This window comes from Acartia tonsa, chromosome 10, assembly GCF_053477335.1.
Source record: "Acartia tonsa isolate MP-2025a chromosome 10, ASM5347733v1, whole genome shotgun sequence".
NCBI lineage: Eukaryota > Metazoa > Arthropoda > Copepoda > Calanoida > Acartiidae > Acartia > Acartia tonsa.
This window is the reverse complement of record NC_137269.1, coordinates 49,139,581-49,162,959: the sequence shown is the minus strand read 5'-3', so window position 1 is coordinate 49,162,959 and position 23,379 is coordinate 49,139,581. Positions and strand designations below refer to the sequence as shown.

Sequence of the window (23,379 nt, the reverse complement as noted above, 5' to 3'; positions counted from 1 at the left end):
ACAAAGTGTCTCAAAAATCAGCCATGTGACGTCATAAAAATAAGGAAGATGAGAGGAGAAGTGGGCAAGAAAATCCTTTAAAAATATATGGATAATCACTTATTTTTTGACACTGTGTCCCATCCCCATAAAGAAACTGAAAAAGAAATCGTCTAAATTTTTTAGGTTGTGATACAGAAACCCTGGCAACAGTTAACCAGTAATAGACTGGGCAACTGTAGCGCGGGCAACTGATATCTCATTCAATATCTCAATTTTAATTAAAAATAATCATTCCTGTGATGCTTGGTTTCTTCATGGCTGAAGGTATAGGTACAGGTTCTTCTGGTGGCTGTTCAGGATCCTGTTCCTGGTCCTTGATGAATGGGTGACCAGATCTAGAATAGATAGATAGATGAACAGATGACCAGACCTAGAATAGATAGATAGATGGATAGATGAAGGTATAGGTACAGGTTATTCTGGAGGCTGTTCAGGATCCTGTTCCTGGTCCTTGAAGAACGGGTGACCAGACCTAGAATAGATAGATAGATGAAGGTATAGGTACAGGTTTTTCTGGAGGCTGCTCAGGATCCTGCTCCTGGTCCTTGATTAACAGATGACCAGACATAAAATAGATAGATAGATAGATGAATGTATAGGTACAAGTTTCTCTGGAGGCTGTTCAGGATCCTGGTCCTGGTTCTTGATGAACGGATGACCAGACCTAGGAAAACCGTTCATTAGCTACTCCTTTCATATTAATTTGGATTATATAATTTTGTAGGCAATAATTAATTTTAAAAAAGTTATTCTTTTTGCCTAAATGTTTGTTTAAATCCAAATATTTTTGCTTGATGCTTACTGGTTCTTATCCACTTCAATTTAGTTACAGCACAAAACAAGTTTTACATCAAAATTACCCCACAAAATATTCATGTAGAATTTCAGCAATTTGAAATGTAATTAATTTGCCTCTGTATTAACTATTTAAGCTGGCAAATTGTATCGGCATATGACAATGTTATTATAGGCTATATGCAGTAAGCGGCAGCCATGGTAAAATTATAAAAAATTGTCAAAAATAAAATTCACCTCCACCACAAACGGTTAGAGATACAAAAATTTCGATTTATAAGAAATTTAGCCAATAAAATTCGCAAAATAACATTACATTAGAATCATGTTGATTTGAAATCTCCTTCTTACCCAAAATGTCCATTAAAACCTCAGGAATGGCGAATATTCTACCTGGTTCTGGAGAGTCGCTGCTTTACATATTTAGACAATTCTTCTTCCTCTTTAGCTGTGATAATGCGGTTCACCATCACCATTAATAAACCTGAAAAAAATGCAGGCATTTTAGAAGCTTGTAAAGTCACTTTTGAAAGAGGTTGGGAATGTCTACACTCCGCTTGCATTTTTTTTGTTTTTTTGGGGATGGGGAGTTTAGGTGCTTTTTTTCCTAGGGGCATATTCTTACATATAGAGTATTAAACATTTCTTGAAAATAGAATAGTACTAGCTTATAAAAATGTATTCAAACTCCCATCTATAATATTGAAAGAACTTGAATAAAAAGGTTTATTTAGGTATTACTATTCACAAAGAAACAAACTCTACATGGTTCTATGAACTAACTTCTACAATATAACAGTACAGTCCAAGTCCTACTTAGTCCAAATTGTGATGTAATAACAAAACTTATTTTGTCCATGGGTCCAATTTTTGTATTGTTTGATTTTGAGATAAAAAGTAGGAAAGTATTATTTGCCAGGATAATATTTGTCATACCAATATTCCAGGGATATAAAGGGATAAGACAATGGCCGATAATTTGATGTACATCCCCGATAATGATAAGCAAATTTACCCCTTCTTTATATTACAATTATGGTTGATACATATGGACACTCATCTAAATGAAGAAACCAATCAAAATACAAAAAAAGCCCCAAAGTTATGAAGCTAACGAATAAAAAAAACATCATTTTAAAACTTTAGGAACTAGTGTAATAAACAGCCCATTGTCCCCTCCCTCCCTGCCAATATTCACAACAAAAACAAGCCTCAAACAAGAATAAATATTACCGAACTAGCGCAACAGCAACAAGCTTACAACAATTTAGGTAAAACAGTCAAAAGGACAGTAAAGTATTAAACAGTGTGCATAGTCAAAGTCACATACACTAGTACCCAAAGATTTATAATAACCTTTTCTTATTCGTTGGCTCAAGAACTTTAAGAACTTTATTGAATTTTGATGTCGGTTCATTAAGTTGAGTATCCAGACGGACAGAAAATCGCCCATGCGAGGCATCCAAACATTTGAACCACTAATTGTAATCTACAAAAGGGGGGATTTTGTGTAGTATTATTAGGGATGTACATATATTTATAGTTTATTCTCTTATCCTTTATTACCTCTTGAGGATTAATAAATTTAAAAAAAATCTTACTCATAAGCTATTTTAAAGCTTTTTATAAAGCCTATAAAAATGACGTCATACTGGCCTACCATTGGTCAATTAAAATGTAAAATGACCTGCCATTGAAAATTTAGTATGTGTATTGGCAATTTGCGTTGTATGACAATATTTTTTATAGGAACTATATAGATCTTCGCTATTTTGAACGCAAGTTGGCTTTGGTTAAAATTTTATAAAATTTAATTCAATTTCTTTCAGTTCTAAAAAGCAAACATTTTTTGTAGTAGAATTGTCAATAAAAGAGTTTAAATGTATCAATCAAGTGCCAAGGATTTGCAAAGATGCAAAAAGCGGGCACAGAGAAATATCCTTTTATAAAAGTAACAAGATGTCTGTGTGTATGTGTAGCGAAGGATCTCGCTAACGGCTGAATTGTGAAACTTCCTTTAGGTCCATGGAAGGATTATAAAAACTTTGAGGGAGGGTACCTCAACACTCCAAAGAGAAATCCTACCCTCAATTTTTTCCCTTTTTAAAACTAAATGAACCAACCATTAAAATTCAATAAAAGTCCCCGAGGTTATTAAGCCAACGAATGCGAAAACATTATTATAAGACTTTGGAGACTAGTGTAATAAACAGACTAACGTCCCCTCCCTCCCTGTAAACAGGTGCAACTATGTGCAGTAAAAGACTTTTGACAAAATTCAAGCAATTAAAGGGTTGGTTTAAACTCCACATAAACTTGTGGAGTAGCAACGCTCTTTAAATATTGGTCTGCAAAAATTTAGAATTTTAGTTGAATTATCCATTTTCTAGATATTGGTTAAATTTATTGAAAATTTAGCAAATTTTTTACATTTATTTTCTCTCTCTTCTTGTGATTGGTATGTGTTCTTATTTTAATAACTTAAAATTAGCGACTTCGCCCCTAGAGGCCTCTAGGAGCAATTGAGGAGGGGGAAGGAAATTAAGTGGGTGGATTGGGGGGAGGGGGGTTAGCCAGCTAAAAGTTTCACTTTATTACAGCAAATGATAATCTGGTGTAAGATACAAGTAATAAATAAATCCATTCTATAAGGACGTTTGATGGTAGGGGGAAATGACCCCCCCACCACACCCTCTTTTAATTTTAGTTTTAAAAAGAAAAAGGAACCAAAAGGTACTTTTTGTCTTCGGGGGGAGTCTTTTTTCTAAGGCGATTTGAGTATTGGACTTATCAATTAACAAGGATGACAACATCCATAAAAGCGAAGCTCTGAAACGGTAGGACAAACTGACATTAACGCTTGTTTAACGTCAGAACTGAATAATCAGAATGCGAATGTATAAGAGTCAAAGCAAAATTGTAAGTAAATTTGTTGAAAAACTGCTTGATAAAGGATAATGATTATGGACATACGTACATTTTTAGGACTTGATTATAAAGTTGCTTCGCTTATAATATTGTACTTTGTTGTCCCAGGAATCAGTATACCAAAAATCAGACCAATCGGATAATTAGGTCACATACAAATTTGTTATTAAAAATGTAAAAAAAATCAACATGTTTAAAATGGACGTACGGACATTCTGGTAATGATTATAGAGTTGCTACGCTTTCTAACTCGTACCTAACTATTATAGGAATCACCATGCAAAATTTGAAATCGATAGGACAATTCTAACATGCCTAAATTAACGAAAAAAGCTATTTAAAAAAGTAAAAAAATTAACATGTTTAAAATGGACGTACGGACATTTTGGTAGTGATTATAGAGTTGCTACGCTTTCTAAATTGTACCTAACTACTAAAGGAATCACCATGCAAAATTTGAAATCGATAGGACAATTCTAACATGTCTAAATTAACGAAAAAAGCTATCTGTGACGGACGGACGGACGGACGGACGTACGGACGGACGGACCGACCCTAATTATAGAAAAGCTTCGCTTTTAAAAATAACCTGTTAAAATAAACTGTATTGATTACTCTTTGGTATTTAAACAAAAGTAGAAAAAATACTATACTTATAAATATAAAAATGACTCTGACTCCTAGGACGGACCGACCCTAATTATAGAAAGCTTTGCTTTCTTAACCTAAAACTAAAATACTGTACCTATAAATATAAAAATGACTCTGACTCCTAGGACGGACCGACCCTAATTATAGAAAGCTTTGCTTTCTTAACCTAAAACTAAAATACTGTACCTATAAATATAAAAATGACTCTGACTCCTAGGACGGACCGACCCTAATTATAGAAAGCTTTGCTTTCTTAACCTAAAACTAAAATACTGTACCTATAAATATAAAAATGACTCTGACTCCTAGGACGGACCGACCCTAATTATAGAAAGCTTTGCTTTCTTAACCTAAAACTAAAATACTGTACCTATAAATATAAAAATGACTCCGACTCCTAGGACGGACCGACCCTAATTATAGAAAGCTTTGCTTTCTTAACCTAAAACTAAAATACTGTACCTATAAATATGAAAATGACTCTGACTCCTAGGACGGACCGACCCTAATTATAGAAAGCTTTGCTTTCTTAACCTAAAACTAAAATACTGTACCTATAAATATAAAAATGACTCCGACTCCTAGGACGGACCGACCCTAATTATAGAAAGCTTTGCTTTCTTAACCTAAAACTAAAATACTGTACCTATAAATATAAAAATGACTCTGACTCCTAGGACGGACCGACCCTAATTATAGAAAGCTTTGCTTTCTTAACCTAAAACTAAAATACTGTACCTATAAATATAAAAATGACTCCGACTCCTAAGAGCCTACTCCAATCCGCGTCTATAAGGCTACTTGGTATCATCGAAGAAAATATCATCAAAAATCCTGCGCAATGCAAAATATATCATTTATAATTGAATGTCTTTTTTTCAAAAGCTTAAATTCGGACCATAGAAAGAAAACGAAGTAGCGAGTTTCGTTGTATTTTCACAGTGTCTTTTGATAGGTTATTTTAGGTTAGGTTAGGTGAATTTAAATGTTGGGCCCACAGGATTAGGAAATAGGCCCTGCAAGATTAGAGCCCCATGCAGGGGCTCGAAATAGGAGAAAACTTTGGGAACTTTTATTAAATTTTGATTGTTTAGTTCATTAAGATAAGTGTCCAAACGATTCCACCACTAATTTGATCTACAGAAGAGGAATATTAAGGATGTACATAAATTTATCGGTCATTGTATTATCCCTTTAGATCTCTGATTATGACCCATTATGTAAGTTTTATTGAACTTTTTTTAATAGCTATACTAAAAATGAAAATAGTTGTCCTTGATGTGAGATATTTTATTTTGTCTTTTTACAGCATTTTTTCTCGTAAAATGTTCCCCAAATAAAATGTAGTGATGAAACAAGGATGACAACATCCATAAAAGCGAAGCTCTTAAACTGAAGGAATACGAACATTAGAGACAGCGTAAAGTGGCACCAAAAAATGACGTCACACGATAAAAAAACACCAATGAGAGGCGGGTATAAATTTTACCATTGGTCAATTACAGTGTATACTGGCCTCTCATTGGTCAACTTTATTGTATGACGTCATTTTTTGTGCCACTTTGCACTGTCTCCGAACATTAACACTTTTAGAGTTTCATAAATGAATAATCAGAATGCTTTAGTAAAATATATTAAGTATATTTGTTGTAAAACCTACTCCTTTAACACATAATACTGTTTAAGGATATACTTGCATTTTAGGACTATATTATAGAGAAGCTTTGCTCATAACATTGTACTATGGGTTGTACAATGTACAAGCCTTCAATGTCCCTACTTTTCCATTTTAATCTACAGAAGGGGTAAGTGTGTTAATCATAATTTAAGGTGTAAATCAATCTATTGTATTTTATCTTATCTATTGTTGGTCCGGATACCGGATATCCGGTATCTGCCCTGATAAAACAAAAATTACCGGATATCCGGCATCAGAAATCAGTCGGATATTCGGATATCCGGCCCAACCCTAGTCTTATACCTTAATATCCCTGGAGGAATTATGGTTGAGCCGGATATCCGGTATCCGGATAATTTCAATATCCGATATCCGGCCGGATATTGAAAATGGCCGGATATCCGGCCCAACCCTAGTCTCATCCCTTAATATCCCTAGAGGAACGTAAAAACATTGCATTGCAGTAAAACCAGATGCAAACATAGTTATATATTAGTCCGAGAGAGAGGGGATAATAAGATGTTTACTACACTAGTTCCAAAGTTTTATAATAACGTTTTTTTATTCCTTGGCTTTGGGGTCTCATGTGAGTTTTGATCGGTCTATTAAGTTGAGTGTTCAAACGTTTCAACCAATAATTTTACGCTGCAGAAGGGGTAAATAGGTTTTTCATCATTGAGGATATACATTAATTTATCAGCCTGTGTCTTATCCCTTTAGATCCTTATATATTAGCACTCAAAAGAGAAAAACAGTAAAGAGGCTAAAAAAGGAGATAGAATAAGTTAGAAAAAATAGATAGAAAAAAGAATAGAAAATAGAAAACAAAATAAGCGATTCACCAGGAGGAGTCTTAACAGGGATCTATAGGACAATAGCCGATAAATTTACACCCCTAATGATAATACACAAAAATACTCCTTCTGGAGATCACACTTTGTGGTCGAAACGTTTGGACACTCAATTTAATAAACCAACCAAGCAAAATTTAACAAAAGATGCTAAGCCAACGCATAAGAAAACATTATAATTAAACTTTGGAGACTAGTGTAATAAATAATCCAATGTCCCCTCCCTCTTTGGATATTAGCACACATACGATAAATAGAAAAACGGGAAAAAAGAAAAAAAGGAGAAAAAAATAAATATTCACCAGTGGGGGGGGGGGGGGGGTAAACACAGATCTAATGGAATAAGACAATGGCCGATAAATTGATGTAACTCCCCACTGCTGATACACAAAAATACTCCTTCTGGAGATCCCAATTTGTGGTTGAAACGCTTGGACACTCAACTTAATGATCAATCAAAATTTATTTAAAGATCCCAAAGTTGTCGAACAGTGATCTAAAGGGGTAAGACAATAACCGATGTGATGTACATCCCCACTGCTGATGCACAAAATCACCCCTACTTATTGAAATTGTCGTCAGTTTAAGTTGCTAACATGGACATTATTTATTGGTCAGTTCGTTCATTCAGTGGAAGGGGATAGCATGGGGTAAATGGGGATGGATGGGGGGGATCGGTATTTCAGCCAGCTATAAGTTTGACCTAGTAAATATAAATCTATTCAAGAATAGACATACTATATCTAGATTACCCGTCTGACCCGATTTTAAAAAATATAAAAAGGAACATTTCTACCAGAAGAAAGAATTCTTAAGATAAAAAAATTGGCTCCCTACCCGCTGGTGAGGCAAAATTATTTTTATGAAAAATCCTCCAAAATCACAATAAAAATCTACAAAAATTAAACAAAATCTTATGTTTATGATTTTATTAATATTTTTTAGATTTTTTATGCGATTTTGGAGAATTTTTACAAAAATAATTTTGCTTCACGAGCGAGTAGCGAGCCTATTTAAAAAAAAAGAATCCACCTTTGTTTGAAGCTTTCACAATCCAAAAAATTTACGGCGAAATTTTTGGGCAATTAAGTCTGATGTATGAAACAAAAAAAACATGCGTTCAAAATAAATATGTACACAACTTCAACCAATGAGATCTCATGAATGTTCCTCAAGGATTCTCCTATTAGTGGAATCAGACATTATGTCTCTTGAGTAATCTCTCTACTTATTTAAGTTTGATTTAATTAGATATATTTTGACATGCCTAGAAGAATAAAAACCACCCCCATATGAAAAGTTGTGAGGGAGGAATCACTTTGATTTGTGGGCGCTACCACTGGGATCTCCTCCACCTAAAATAGAAAAATCATAAATATACGGCGAAAAAATATATAACCATCTTGATCCCCCTACTGGGGACCTTTTTCGTCTGCTAGAAAATTGCTTTCTGCTCTTTTGTAGCAATTTGGCTATGTTATTATTTCCGACGCTATTTATTGATTTTCAATACCCAATTGAAAGTCGGCACAGGGTCCTCGGGGTGGGGACATACAGTTATTTAACCCCATCCCCCTTTAGTCTTTTACTTTAATATACGGTTTCCGAAAAAAAACTGAGTTGTCTGGTTCTGGGAATCAAGTAGAGTATAATAGTTATTTATCGCATCGTATTATAAACAGCTTTCCGCGGATATAAAAATGTACAATCGTAAGATTAAAACCAGTTTTTTAACCCGTGCCTTAGGCATGCGATGCGAGAAATAACTATTATCGTATCGTATTATAAACAGCTTTCCGCGGATATAAAAATGAACAATTATGAACAAAACCAGTTTTTAACCTCCAGATGCCGAATGCACGGGCTAACAAATATTATTATTATATTTACATTGGAATCTTTTATAATTTTTAATTTTACTATCCACGGGAAGCTGTCTATAATACGATGCGATAAATATTTTTTTATCATCTAACCTTACCAAATATAACTATTAGTATTCCATAGCAAATCAATTCTAAGAATATATTTATTATTTTTCTAGTAAAGAAATGAAAGACTAATCCGCTAGAAACTAGTAAAGACCAGCCAATAGAAATTAGATATTATTGTTTTGATTATTTTCAAGAACAAAAGTATATGTCAATTGATCGAAAAAGGTCTTGCTTTTTTTGTAAAATTTTTCAAAACCTTATATAAAAGTCACTGAATCTTCGTGTGTGTGCGTCTGTCCGTCTGTCTGTTTGTACCGAATGATCTCGCTAACCACTGAACCGATCCGACATGTTTTTTATTTACAATGCAGTATCTCATAGGTTTAGGATAGGTTGTTCTTTGGGGCAAAAGAAATCGCCCCTAAGAAAAAATAGCGAACCAAAAAATTATTCTTTTACATTTTCTTCAAAAACTAAATTGAATATATGGGGAGAGGGAGGGGGAGCTGACCTTCATCTCTATCTCAAGTGCCCATAAAGGCCTCTAGGGGCGTAGCCACAATTGGATATATCCTAACAATCCTACAAAGTAGTAAGCTTTTTTGTCTGTAACAAAGGAGCTCGTAACCACTGAACCGATATGGTTCTACTTTGCAATGTAGATTTTCATAGATCCTTAAACTTTTTTGGGGTAGGGTACTACCACCCTCCCAAGAGAAATTGACGATAGTAAAAAAGTTTCTTATTTTTTCCTTTCCCTAATGTTCCTGATATCCACTTCTGAATAAAAGTTTTTCTAATTATTCTTCCCAACTTGTCAAAATTAGCACAATATACAAAACTTTATTATTCTTTTATTCTTTCTTTGTAATACTACTGGCGGTTTCGCCACCTAAAGGCCTCTAGGAGCACTTGAGGAGGCGGTAGTTGATTCCCAAAACCCATCTATTTTATCTAGATTTTTTTTCGGTTTTTTTTAGGGGGGGGGATTTCTCTTTGGAGGTAGCTGGTACACTCCCCCAAAATGGTTATAAACCTTCCCGGGACCTATGAGAAGCTACCCTGTTAACAAATAGACAAATAGACAGACAAACATCGTTCTACTTTGTACTATAGATGTCTAATAGAAAATAAATAAGGATGAGAACATCCATAAGTAGCGAAGAATTAAAAAACTCATGGAATGGACAAACAGACAGAGTGAGTTATAGAGAATAGATGTTCAGTATTCATAACGAAAAAATGAAAGACAATATACAAAAACTAAAAATAACGTTTCGACAGACAAACGGACAAAACACAGATTAGATGCGCATACATATATCATAGGAATCTTCACTAAAGATTTCAGCTGTCTATCTTTAATAGAAGCCGAGAAAATAACATTTCTCCCATAGCGTTAGGACTGACTGGCAGACAGACAAAGTAAGTCATAGAGTAGCTTCGCTATGAAAAAAAGGTAAACAAACCAGATAAAGCTTTATTAGTAGATTTTGGTGCTTTCCCATAAAGTACTTGTTTAGTATTGAAACCCCAACCTTAAATTTTGAAAAAAAGTTGAAAAAACGGGCTATTTTATCCTGGCCTAAACGGAAAACTTGCACTTATAATTAAAAGCTTTTCAACTTACCTCTCCCTCCCAGCTGGACCGGCCGCTTTCCCGCCGAATCTTGCTCAGCCGCCGCTGTTCACGTTTCTCCCGCTCATGGCGTATCGCCATGGCGCTCTGGATGGCCGAAGTCAGCGGCATTTTGCGCTTTCGCGCGCGCCTATGCGCGTTCCAACGTGGTAGACCAACTGATGATTGTTGTTATGCCTTCAGAAATACCTGAAAAAATATGGATATTTATAACTTTTTGCCTTTTTTTTTTTAAAAAAAAGCGAAGCTTTTCTATAATGAGGGTCGGTCCGTCCGTCCGAGACAGATAACTTTTTTCGTTAATTGAGACATGTTAGATTTGTCCTATCGATTTTAAACTTTGCATAGTGATTCCTGTAGTAGTTAAACATTCCATTTTAAACATGTTGATTTATTACTTTTTTAACAACAAATTTTTATGTGTTCTAATCATCCGATTGTTTTGATTTTTGGTATACTGATTCCTGGGACAACAAAGTACAATATTATAGGCAAAGCAACTCTATAATCAAGTCATAAAAATGTAAGTATGTCTATAAACATTATCCTGTATCAAGAAGATTTTCAACAAATTTACTCACAATTTAGCTTTGACTCTTATTCATTTATATTCAGTTCTGACACTATACAAGCGTTAACGTCCGTTTGTCCTATCGTTTCAGAGCTTCGCTTTCATGAATGTTGTCATCCTTGTTTCGCTCAAAAATTCACAAGAAAATCAATAGCAGAATTGATATATACATTTAGTAATTATTCACAACATATTAATAACTAGATGCTTCTTCCTTAGCCTAGGGGCGGATGGATTTGACAGGAAAATAGCCTAAAACCATCTCGGGACATACAGAAACCTGCACTGAAAAAAATTACCCATTCGGATCAGCCTTTAGCTACAAACAAAAAAAGCTTACTACTTTATAACATAGGATTATTTTTCTTTCATTTTTCAAAATCGAAGCTATAATTATGTAATATGTACGGTACGTCCGTATTTAACGGTTAGCTCTTTTCATTGATTATTCAGACTAGAATTGTACTATCGATTACAAACTTGCATGATAATTCTTATCACTGTCAGGTACGACTTTGAAAGCGTAGCAAATCTGTCATAGTTAATATACGTACGTACGTCCATTGAAAACACGTTGATTTTAAATCTTTTGACTTTCAGAATCCTATATTTAAGCAATTTTGTAGCAAGTTTATATACAATACTGTGCATACCTTTAGACTATTATTCTGATTATTAAATTTTGCTTTCAGAGCTTCGGTTTTATGGATGTTATTGACGTTATCAGTGGAAAAGTGCTGTATCATTAACTGTATAATTACTAATATGTAGAGAAATAACAAAAACGATTATATCCAGATTTAGCGTAGCAATATAGCAAAGTCAAGTACTTTTTTTCAAAAATGTTTAATCATCCCAATTAACGAAATATTTATTTTATTTCATTATTATTTTTAGTGATTATGACCCTAAGGGCGATTTCTAGTGGGATAATGGTGATACCCTACCCTATAATAGTTATAAATCTTTCTATGACCTATGAGAAGCTACATTGTAAAGTAGAACCAAATCGGTTCAGCGGTTAGTGATCCTTCGGACCAGACAGACAGACACACAGATAGACATCCTGTTACTTTTATATGGGATATTAAGTAAAAGAAAAAGACTGACACTTATGGCTTGAAGATCAGGGATCTAAAGGGATAAGACAATGGCCGATAACTTGATGTACATCCCCTATTATAATGCAAAAAATTACCCTTTCTGTAGATTGTTAGTGGTTGAAACGTTTGAATACTCTACCTAATAAACCAACCAATCAAAATCCAATAAAAGTCCCCAAAGTTTTTTAGCCAACGAATAAGGAAACTTTATTATAAAACTTTGGGGACTAGTGTAATAAACAGCCCAATTTCTCCCTGCTTGTAAAAAACAATATTCTTATTGTAGAGGTATAAAAATAATAATAATATCTGAAAATAAAGGATTAGCCTCTAGAACAGACACACATATACCCACTCACACACATACACACACACAAACACACACATACACACTCATATATGTTTATGTTCAGCAATGAAAGAATTAATAAATATCGTATAATAAAAAAACCCTAAGGCCAATTCTGTACAAAAAGTCTAAGGGTTGTTGTTTGGTTTACCTTATCCTGTTATATAAGTAGTAAGGTTTAAGTTTTTAATAACACTGAACTATTTTAAGTAAGTTTCATATTGGTCCTGTTATAGTTTTAGGCTATTTATTTTCAGTTTGAGGTCTTTGGATGGATTGAAGCTATTTTTCTGGCCGCTTCGAATACAGAGTCCATAGTTGCTGAAGGCGTAGCCACTAGTTTTTTTAAAAAAAAATCTTCAGATTATAAAACTCGAGACTCGACAAAGTGGCTGAAAATTTTAGCCGTGAGACGTCAATAGATAATCCATCTCTTTTTTCCCCAATGCTCTTCTCATCTCTGCCTTTTATGACGTCACACGGCTCATTTTCTCATCTATGTGGTAATATCACATATCTAAGAAGTTTAATTATAATTCATAAAATCTATTGAAAAACTTCTGGTGAATAAAGTCATACTTGTTTTTGTTTAAAACAAAGAATGACATTATTGCTTAAAAGCTTCGCAATAACACTTTTTTATAATCTAACAAAATGTTCATCAAGATTTCATAAAAAAACTAAATTTTTCATCCAATATACCTTTTCCTTTTTTATTGGCTTTAATACATATTTATGAGGCTTCCTTATTATAATTCTTCCCAATAATAATAATAGTATGAGTAGACCAGAGAAGTGCAAAGGTATAATATACATTTACTTTTCAGGATCTCACTCCTGGCTTCCAGCATTATCATTATAGTACTCCTGGCATCTAGCATTATTAGTTTAGTATCTCACTCCTTGCTTCAGCATTATTATTTTAGTATCTCACTCCTGGCTTCCAGCATAATTAGTTTAGTACTCCTGGCATCCAGCATTATTAGTTTAGTACTCCTGGTATCCAGCATTATTAGTTTAGTATCTCACTCCTGGTCTCTAGCATTATCAGTTTAGTACTCCTGTCATCCAGCATTATTATTTTAGTACTCCTGGCTTCAAGCATTATTATTTTAGTATCTCACTCCTGGCCTTCAGCATTATTATTTTAGTATCTCACTCCTGGCCTCCAGCATTATTATTTTAGTATCTCACTCCTGGCCTCCAGCATTATCAGTTTAGTACTCCTGGCATCCAGCATTATTAGTTTAGTACTCCTAGCTTCCAGCATTATCATTTTAGTATCTCACTCCTGGCTTCCAGCATTATTATTTTAGTATCTTACTCCTGGCATCCAGCATTATTATTTTAGCATCTCACTCCTGGCCTCCAGCATTATCAGTTTAGTACTCCTGGCATCCAGCATTATTAGTTTAGTACTCCTAGCTTCCAGCATTATCATTTTAGTATCTCACTCCTGGCTTCCAGCATTATTATTTTAGTATCTCACTCCTGGCCTCCAGCATTATTATTTTAGTATCTCACTCCTGGCCTCCAGCATTATTATTTTAGTACTCCTGGCTTCCAGCATTATTATTTTAGTATTTCACTCCTGGCCTCCAGCATTATTATTTTAGTATCTCACTCCTGGCTTCAGCATTATTATTTTAGTATCTCACTCCTGGCCTCTAACATTATTATTTTAGTATCTCACTCCTGGATTCCAACATTATTATTTTAGTACTCCTGGCCTCCAGCATTATTATTTTAGTATCTCACTCCTGGCCTCCAGCATTATTATTTTAGTATCTCACTCCTGGCTTCAGCAATATTATTTTAGTATCTCACTCCTGGCTTCAGCATTATTATTTTAGTACCTCACCAGAGGCAACAACCTGGCGGACTTTATTTCAGACTCCAATTTTGGCGTCATGAATGAAAATATGCCAACAAGATTACCAACTAATGGACAGCCAACGTCGCCAGATATATCATTCGCCAGCTTATCACTTCTTCCACTTACACAATGGACCACAATGAAAACTATGGGTTCAGACCACCTGCCAATTGTGATAGAAATTTCATCAAAAATCAAAACTATCAAAAGTGAAAGAAGAACCTTCATCAACTTTCAGAAAGCTGACTGGGCAAAATTCCAAAACATCACAGAAGAAAGGTTTTCAAACCTACCTAACCCAGATGATATATATCAAGCTGAAAAGGAATTCCGCCGCATAATCAACAAAACATCTAAAAAATGTATCCCAGCAGGCAGAATTAAAGATGTTATTCCAGAAATGCCTACAGAAACAGTGAGAATGATTCAGAGACGGGATGAACTCAGAAACACCAACCCAAATTCTCCCGATATAGCCAGACTAAATGTAGAAATTTATAGAAGTATAAAAGACTACAAAACAAAGAAATGGCAAGATACATTGAACGACATATCCAAATCATGCTCATCCAAACTGTTTAAATTGATTAAAAACCTTAAAAAGACCAAGGTTAACTCAAACCAAGCTATAAAATTCAAAGGTAAATACATCTCAAGTCCTAACAGAATAGCTAACAAATTTAACAAACAATACTCATCTGTGATACGACATACTTCAACCAAAGATAAACGTAAAATTACCAAAGATATTAGAAAAAACGATTTTGCTGATGCACCAAAATTTACACCTGAACAAACAGCTGAAGCAATCAAGAAGTCTAGATCTTCCAAAGCCAAAGGACCAGACAATATCACTAACCTTCATCTTAAACACCTTGGACCTCTTGGAATTAAATACCTAACCGACATTTTCAACCTTTCAGTCCAAAACAGCATCATACCTTCAATATGGAAATCATCAGTCATCATTCCACTCCTTAAACCTGGAAAAGATCCCTCAGACAGCAAATCATATTGTCCTGTTTCCTTACTTTGTCCAGCAGTTAAAATCCTAGAAAGATTACTTCTCCCTACATTAAATGAACACCTTCCGATACCTGATTTTCAACATGGTTTCCGTAAATCTCATTCCACCATCTCAGCACTAAATGATTTTAACCAACAGGTAACTTTTGGACTAAATCAAAAGAGACCTCCAGACAGAACAATTCTCCTGCAGATTGACCTGTCCAAGGCCTTTGATATGGTAAACCACAACAAGCTACTAAAGGATCTAAACAACACCTCAATGCCAGAAGCAATTAAACGTTGGTTCAATTGCTATCTTAGGGGCAGACAATCTAGAGTCAGCTTCAGAGACAGAATATCTAAATCAAGAAACATCTTTACTGGAGTACCCCAAGGTGCTGTTACATCCCCTATTCTGTTTAACTTTTACCTGACAAACATGCCCAGACCACCCAAAGGTATATATATTGTTCAATACGCTGATGATATATCAATATATACCACTGGCCAAGATCTTGATGCTATGACCAACGCCATCAATGATTATGTCAAACAGATCACCGACTATCTTGAAGAGAGAGAACTTGTTGTTTCACCTGAGAAATCAACAGTAACCTTTTTCACAACTGATACAAGACAATTCAACATCCATCCACAAGTTGTCCCACTTGAAAGAACCCCTACTTTACTTGGTGTCACATTTGACACCATGTACACCTTCGCCACCCACACAACCAACACCATCAAAAAGGCCAAAACCAAGATCAACATCCTGAAATGCCTTTCTGGGACAGAGTGGGGACAAGACAAAGAAACTCTTGTTATGACCTATAAATCTATTGGTCGTAGTGTGCTAGAGTATGGTGCTCCAATATGGACTCCTATTCTAGCAGACAATCATTGGAAAAGGCTTCAGACTGTTCAGAATCAAGCTTTGAAAGTTGCCACAGGTTGCCACAGACTTGCACATGATGACCATATTCACCATGAAACCAAGGTCCTGCCTGTTAAAGACCACTGTCAAATGGTAACTAAACAATTTTTACTAAATTGTTATTTACCTGACCATCCTGGCAACAAGCACATTGATACTCAGAGACCACCAAGGAACCTAAAACCAACAATGAATCAATACACACCTGAAATGGCAAACATTACTCCAATCACAAATAAGCGAGAATTAAAGAGAGGCATCAAATCCATCCATACAAGCTCAGTCAGAGAAAGCATAAACAAACTTGGAAATAACCGAGTTCTTAATGCTAAACCTCCAGAAATCCATCCATCAGAACTTGAGCTAAACAGAAAAACCAGAACAACCCTCTCACAGCTAAGATCTGGATTCTGCAAGAACCTATTTTCTTTTAAGAACAGAATTAGTAAAGGTGAAATCCCAGATATCTGCCCTGACTGCAATTTGGGACCACACGATGTACCACATCTGTTCAACTGTACAGCAAACCCCAACCCCACAAACCTCACCCCCCGAGATCTATGGACGCAGCCTATTCTGGCCTCAGAATTTTTAAACTTACAAGACAATGGAATTACTTAATTTCTGATGATTATTATTAATAATGGAACGGCTCCATCCCGCAGTGGCTAACCAACCAACCAACAAGTACCTCACTCCTGGCTTCCAGCATTATTATTTTAGTATCTAACTCCTGGCTTCCAGCATTATTATTTTAGTATCTCACTCCTAGCATCCAGCAATATTAGTTTAGTACTCCTGGCTTCCAGCAATATTGGTTTAGTACTCCTGGCATCCAGCATTATCAGTTTAGTACTCCTGGCATCCAGCATTATTATTTTAGTATCTCACTCCTGGCTTCCAGCATTCATATTTTAGTATCTCACTCCTGGCCTCCAGCATTATTATTTTAGTATCTCACTACTGGCCTCTAGCATTATTAGTTTAGTATCTCACTCCTGGCATCCAGCATTATCGTTTTAGTACTCCTAACTTCCAGCATTATCATTTTAGTATCTCACTCCTGGCATCCAGCATTATTGTTTTAGTATCTCACTCCTGGTCTCCAGCATTATTATTTTAGTACTCTTGGCCTTCAGAATTTCAGTACCAAAGCTTCTCTATACCTTCTCTATAGCTTTTCTATTAAAGATAGAAGTCTGAAATTTTATTCAAAGATTTTCCAGACCATTATGCATCTGTTTATAAATCACTTTTTCAGTCCATCCTTTTATTGCACTGTGATGAAATTAAAAGAAATTTGATTTTCTCAGCTGCTATTTAAGAAAGAAACCTGATTTTTTTTTAGAATATTCCACTGACTCAGTGACTATTGCATTGATAAACTATTGGTGTCTTGTAATGCTTGAAATGAAACTATGATGTGTCTCTTGTATAAATATATATAGATATAGAATATTATATATAGATATATATTGAATCAATATCCAATAACAAAAATAGGAGAAGTGTGAGGAATTATTAGTTTTTATTTTATTTTCTTTATTTTATCAGCTCACTTTTTTTATTTGGTGCTAGTGACTGCGCCTCTTGATTTATTGTTATATTAAATTGGTTATGGAGGGGTTGAAATTAATTAGAATACTTTAGAATAATGTTAAGAGGGTATATTTGAATGATGAATTATGTAATAGTTAGGTACAGTTTAGAAAACGGAGAAATCTTAGGTCCATTTAAAACATGTTTTTAACTTTTTGACAACAATTTACTATATGATATAATTTAATCATCTGATGTTTGGAATAATGATTCCTGGGACAACAATGAACAGTTTTAAAAGCTAAGCATCTCTACGATTTAATCTTAAAAACCTAAGTATATACTTAAACTAGGATTGGGCCGGATAGTTTTTTGGCCGGATACCGGATATCCGGCCAAATTGCCGGATATCCGGCCAAATTACTGGCGTCTTATTATATAAAACTGGCGGCTACGCCCTTAGAGGCCTCTAGGGGCACTTGAGGGCGGAGGGGAGTTGAATTTTGGGGGGGCTTACTTATTTTTATATTTAGTTGAAAAATTAAATAAAAATATTTTTTTTTTTTTGGGGGGGGTATTTTTTTCTAGGGGCAATTTCTCTTGGGAGAGTGGTGGTACCCTCACCCAAAATAGTTATAAACCTTCCCAGGGCCTATGAGAAGTTACCCTGTAAAGGAGAACCCGATCAGTTCAGCGGTTAGCGAGATCCTTCAGTACAGACAGACAGACAAACTTATAGACACCCTGTTACTTTATTATAAGGATTCAGGTTAAAACTTAAAATTTATGTAACTATTAAATTATCTTTCTTCTAAGCAATTAATCTAATAAACTATTACTACCCTCAATCTGTAATATTAACCCCTGTTGGAGGATGGGCGGGGAGGTGTCATTGAACCCATGCCCCCCCCCCGGCCCCCCCCCCTGAGCATTTTCTCTGTATAAAAGGTAGAGGGCTATAACTCAATGACTTTCGAAATATGGGTATGACACATAACTGAGAGTTGGAATTTTTTGAATACCTCCTTCCTTGCAGGCACTGGATGCCAGCAAACCTGGCAAGGTCATTCAGGTAAAAAATAAAAACATTTTTTTTTACTTAAACAAAGCATTTCATGTTATCAAATACTTAGATATTCTAAAGTCGTACATCCTCATAAGAAATATAGGTGTTCAAGTCGATTTCAGGTTCCAGGTATAGTCCTGCAAGTCCTGAACCTACAGCAGGGGCGTCCAAGCTTTTTTTTTGGGGGTGCCAAATGGCCCATTACCCCCCCCCCCCTTTTGGACGCCTATGACCTACAGGTCTCCAGAAATCTTTATACGGTTCCTGTGACAGCAATTTTTGACTTAGACACTTCAAATTTTAAATTTAGGCTTTTTATATGTCTTCATGACATATTACAATTTCATAAAATCCGTTGCTGTTTACCTGCCAAACGCCAGTTTGAGGCTGGCAGCTGCCAAGAACTGCTGCCCCCGCCAAAATTTATGTTTTGAGATTTCTAATATAAAATTGACATAAAGATAAACATATTCAAAAAATTGTTCTTATAGCTTCAATAATAAGAAAATTACAGCCATTTATAAGAAAAAAAGCAGAAATATTTGTTGTAAAATATAAAATATTATATTGCCGGATATCCGGCCGGATAGTTTCAATATCCGGTATCCGGCCGGATATTGAAAATGGCCGGATATCCGGCCTCACCGGATATCCGGCCCAACCCTAACTTAAACCATCAATATTTTAGCAATTCTACTGTCCTACTGTCTGATTGTTAAAGAAATATAAATTATGAATGTTATATTGTTAAAAGCGAAGCTTTTCTATAAATAGGATGTCAGAATTGTCCTATCGATTTCAAACTTTGCATGGTGATTCCTGTACTAGTAAGGTACGATTTAGAAGGCGTAGGAACTCTATAATCATTACCAGAATGTCAGACTGTCAGTACGTCCATTTTAAACATGTTGATTTTTTTACTTTTTTTTAACAACTAATTTTTATGTGATTTTTTTTATTGTTCTGATTTTTGGTGTATTGATTCTTGGGACAACTGAGTACAAAATTATAAGCAACTCTATAATCAAGTCCTAAAAATGTCCATAAAAATTATCCTGTATCACATCAGTTTTTCAACAAATTTACTTACAATTTAGCTTCGACTCTTATACATTTATATTCTGATTATTCAGTTCTGACACTATACAAGTGTTAATGTCCGTTTTTCCTACCGTTTCAGTGCTTCGCTTTTATGGATGTTGTTATCCTTGTTTTCTTAATTTGAAAGAAAAAAATATAAGAAAGAAGAAAAAGTATAAAGATAAGAAAACCCGCAGAAATATGTTGGAAAAGTGATAAAAAGCTGAAGGTCATCTAAGGTTAATTCCAGGAATTAAGAGTATTATAGCATAAAATTTAATAATACCTTAGTCCTCTACGCCATTAAAAAAAAGCAGAGGGGAATTGGGTTAGTTTTTTTTCTGCAACTAACCTTTACGGGGGAGAAAGCCTAAATTATCCAATAAAGTTTATTAATTATCCCATGTGACGTCATAAAAATATGCATAAAAAAAAGATGAGAGAAGAAGTGGGAAAGGAAACCCCCCAAAAAAAGAGATGGATTTTTATGTCGTCACACAAGGAGTCCCAACCCTGCGGTGCTTCCGAGTAACCAATAAATAACATAATAGAATTATGAGAGAAGAAGACTAATGTATAGTAAAGAACTTGATCATAATGAAAAAGGAACTATTAGATGGTTTCTTTATTAAGAAATTGTAACAGTTGAAACCTTATTAGAATCAGCTAAAATCTTTTTGTTAAAAAAGAATAAAAAAACAGGTAAGGTAGAAACTTAAACAGTTTTAAAAATCATTTATTCTTTTAAAAAGTTTTAATCGCCGCACGTTTATTCAGAACCAAAACTAGTTTATTAGATTTCTTTAGTAATTAAAGTATTTATAACCATTACAAATAATATTGTACATTTATTTATTATGTGGTATCCGCCGAGGAATAGGTGGCAGACACCGGAGTTCAATTAGATTACGGCAGTGTGACAGACGTGGACACCTTACTATAGAGAAGCTACGCTTCTCTAGCTTTCACTAGATAATGATCAACATAGATTTGAGTTGTCACTTTATTGAAGGGTTGTAAGATACTGATGCTATATACAACAAACATTAACTACAATGGATAGGAATAAATAATCATAACATAAAAGCATTGTAATACATATACAATAGTCAGTTTGGGCAATCATGAGTCCCCATCCCTGGAAAGGGTGGGGGGGAATTAAGAATACAGTTAACCATAATATAAATACATATGGATTAGGAATAAAGATAGTTAAAGATAAATCATACAGTAAAACATAGGTAATTGCAATGGTTAGGTAGATGGCTATCCCTGTCTGGGGCAGGCAGGATAGCCCATGGAGCAGCACAATAGGTAGATAAGCATAGAGGGGTTGAGTGGTAGGTCTGGGTACTAAGGAGGGAAGGCTTGATGATTACTTGTGACCACAACAGTCTGTGTGGGGGTGATCCTATCAGGTGAGGGCAGGTTTAGATCCTTTATCCTCAGGGTTGAGGTGGTGCTGATAACTTGGTGGTTGAAGGGGAAGGTTCCGGTGCTTAAGATGGGAGAGGGAGGGGTAACACCCCCTCCCTCCATTTGCAGGACAACTGAGGGATGAAACCAGTACCGTTATCTGACATATTTTCAGGTGGCTTTATAATTGTAGAATAACAAGATTTAGCTAGGTGCGTAGCATCACTATAATGTCTTGGTTTCTGCATGGTCCAGAGCTGCCGCATACCACAACTCTCCCCTCGGAAGGCTGGAGGGGTTGTCTGCACCGCTAGACTTCCGACAGTGGTTGCGGCCTCCAGTTTGTTGTCCTTGTGGAATGGGTCCGCCAGGATACCAGTTGCTGGATGGTGGTGGACTCCAGCCCTCCCCAGGTCTAACGGAATCGGCTATATCTGCTGGAGTAGCTGGTCCTGTTGGATATTCTGGCCGTTGGATGTGTACCTCTGAGGCCACCCTGGCAACCTCCAGGAGTGGCACAGCACATGAGGGGGCTTGGACCAACAGCCGCCTGGTATACACCTCTTCAGGTTTCTCCACTGGGCTGGTGGTCTCCATCGTGTTGGTCACCTTGCTGCTGGCAGGCTGGCTACTGGATGCAGGCGCAGTTTCTTCGCCCTCGGGGCTGGTCAGGTTCATTCGGCTTCCAGGGTCTCTGTCAACGCGGGCAGGTGGTGGTTGCCATACTGTAGGAGCGTTGCCTCCTTCAGGCTCATTCTGGACATTGGCAGGGTGGTGCATGGCAGTCCGACCTGCGGGGTAGGGAAAGGTAACAGTCCATCCTTTATGCCAGAGGCTGTCTTGGATCTGCAAGGGTGGCTCCGCTCTAGTTGGCTGGGAGACAGGCCCATCCACGGCCACTGCTGCTGGTAGACTGGAGGCACAAGGCTCCGGATTTCCTCCCCTAGCCTGAAGGGGTCCAGGCACATTGTCTCCATCTTGGGTAGACATAATTGTTGGGGATCCTCTACTTCTATGGTTAGGCTCGGCACTTGGCACATCTAGTGGTGTTACTCCCCAGGCAGCGGTCAAAGCTTCTTCAGTTTGGCTGGTAATGGCTGATATCCTGGCTCCTGGGGCAGATGCAGGGGGCGCAGGCAAGTTTGGCCCAGCCCAAACTTCCTGGTACACCAGTGCAATACAATTACCTTGGCTTGGTTGAGGGAGGTAGACAGCTGGATGCAGTTGAGGGTGAGGGACAGCTGGACTCTCTCTGCTGGCTGGGGGCTCTGGCTGGCTGGGGGTGACGGGTGTCACCCCTTCCTCTGGGGCTGCGGGCTCATTCCGGGGTCCAGGTATCTCGGTGGCGGCGACGGTTGTCGCCCCAGGCACCAGTGTGGGGGCGCTGGATAGCACCCCCCAGTCTTCACAGGGGTCCAGGTCTCTCGGTGGCGGCGACGGTTGTCGCCCCAGGCACCAGCGTGGGGCGCTGGATAGCACCCCCCAGTCTTCACAGGTGGCGGCGACGGTTGTCGCCCCAGACATCAGCTTGGTGGTGCAGGGAAGCACCTCTCGTTCCTTCCAGGTGGCGACGCCGGTTGGCGTCCCATACATCGACTCAGACTCGCTGGGTAGCGCCCCTCGGCTCTTGCTGGGGGCGACAGGGGTTACGGACACCGGTCCCCTGTGATTGAGGCTGAGGTCCAGGCCAACCCGGTTGGGTTCAGCCGCTCCTCCCAGCACGTTGATCCTGGCCACTATGGTCCCAATCTGAGACACAGACTCCTGGGTAGCCGCGGCCCCAGCGGCAGCAGCTAATTGGGGTGACGGCTGGGCATCTCCCTCCAGGTGGACCTGGGTGGCAGACTGGTTGCATGCAGGTTGTTGGGCGGCCTGGTGTCTCTTCATTGCTTGGTTCCAACCGGTCCTACACTTGGCGG

The 23,379-nt window shown here is 36.9% G+C and overlaps 1 protein-coding gene across 1 annotated transcript in view; it reads right to left on the bottom strand.

Annotated features, from left to right (window-relative positions):
- Positions 1 to 256: 256 nt before the first annotated feature.
- Positions 257 to 23,379, bottom strand: part of LOC145330853 (uncharacterized) — a 79,851-nt gene continuing 56,728 nt past the window's right edge. The window contains exons 2-6 of the mRNA XM_080175515.1: positions 10,510 to 10,707; positions 8,213 to 8,300; positions 5,155 to 5,250; positions 1,231 to 1,321; positions 257 to 377 (exon numbers count right to left, since the gene is read on the bottom strand). Coding sequence (XP_080031641.1) covers positions 257 to 377; positions 1,231 to 1,321; positions 5,155 to 5,250; positions 8,213 to 8,300; positions 10,510 to 10,629 — 516 coding nt within the window. The 5' untranslated portion in view covers positions 10,630 to 10,707. The remainder of the gene's footprint in view (positions 378 to 1,230; positions 1,322 to 5,154; positions 5,251 to 8,212; positions 8,301 to 10,509; positions 10,708 to 23,379) is intronic.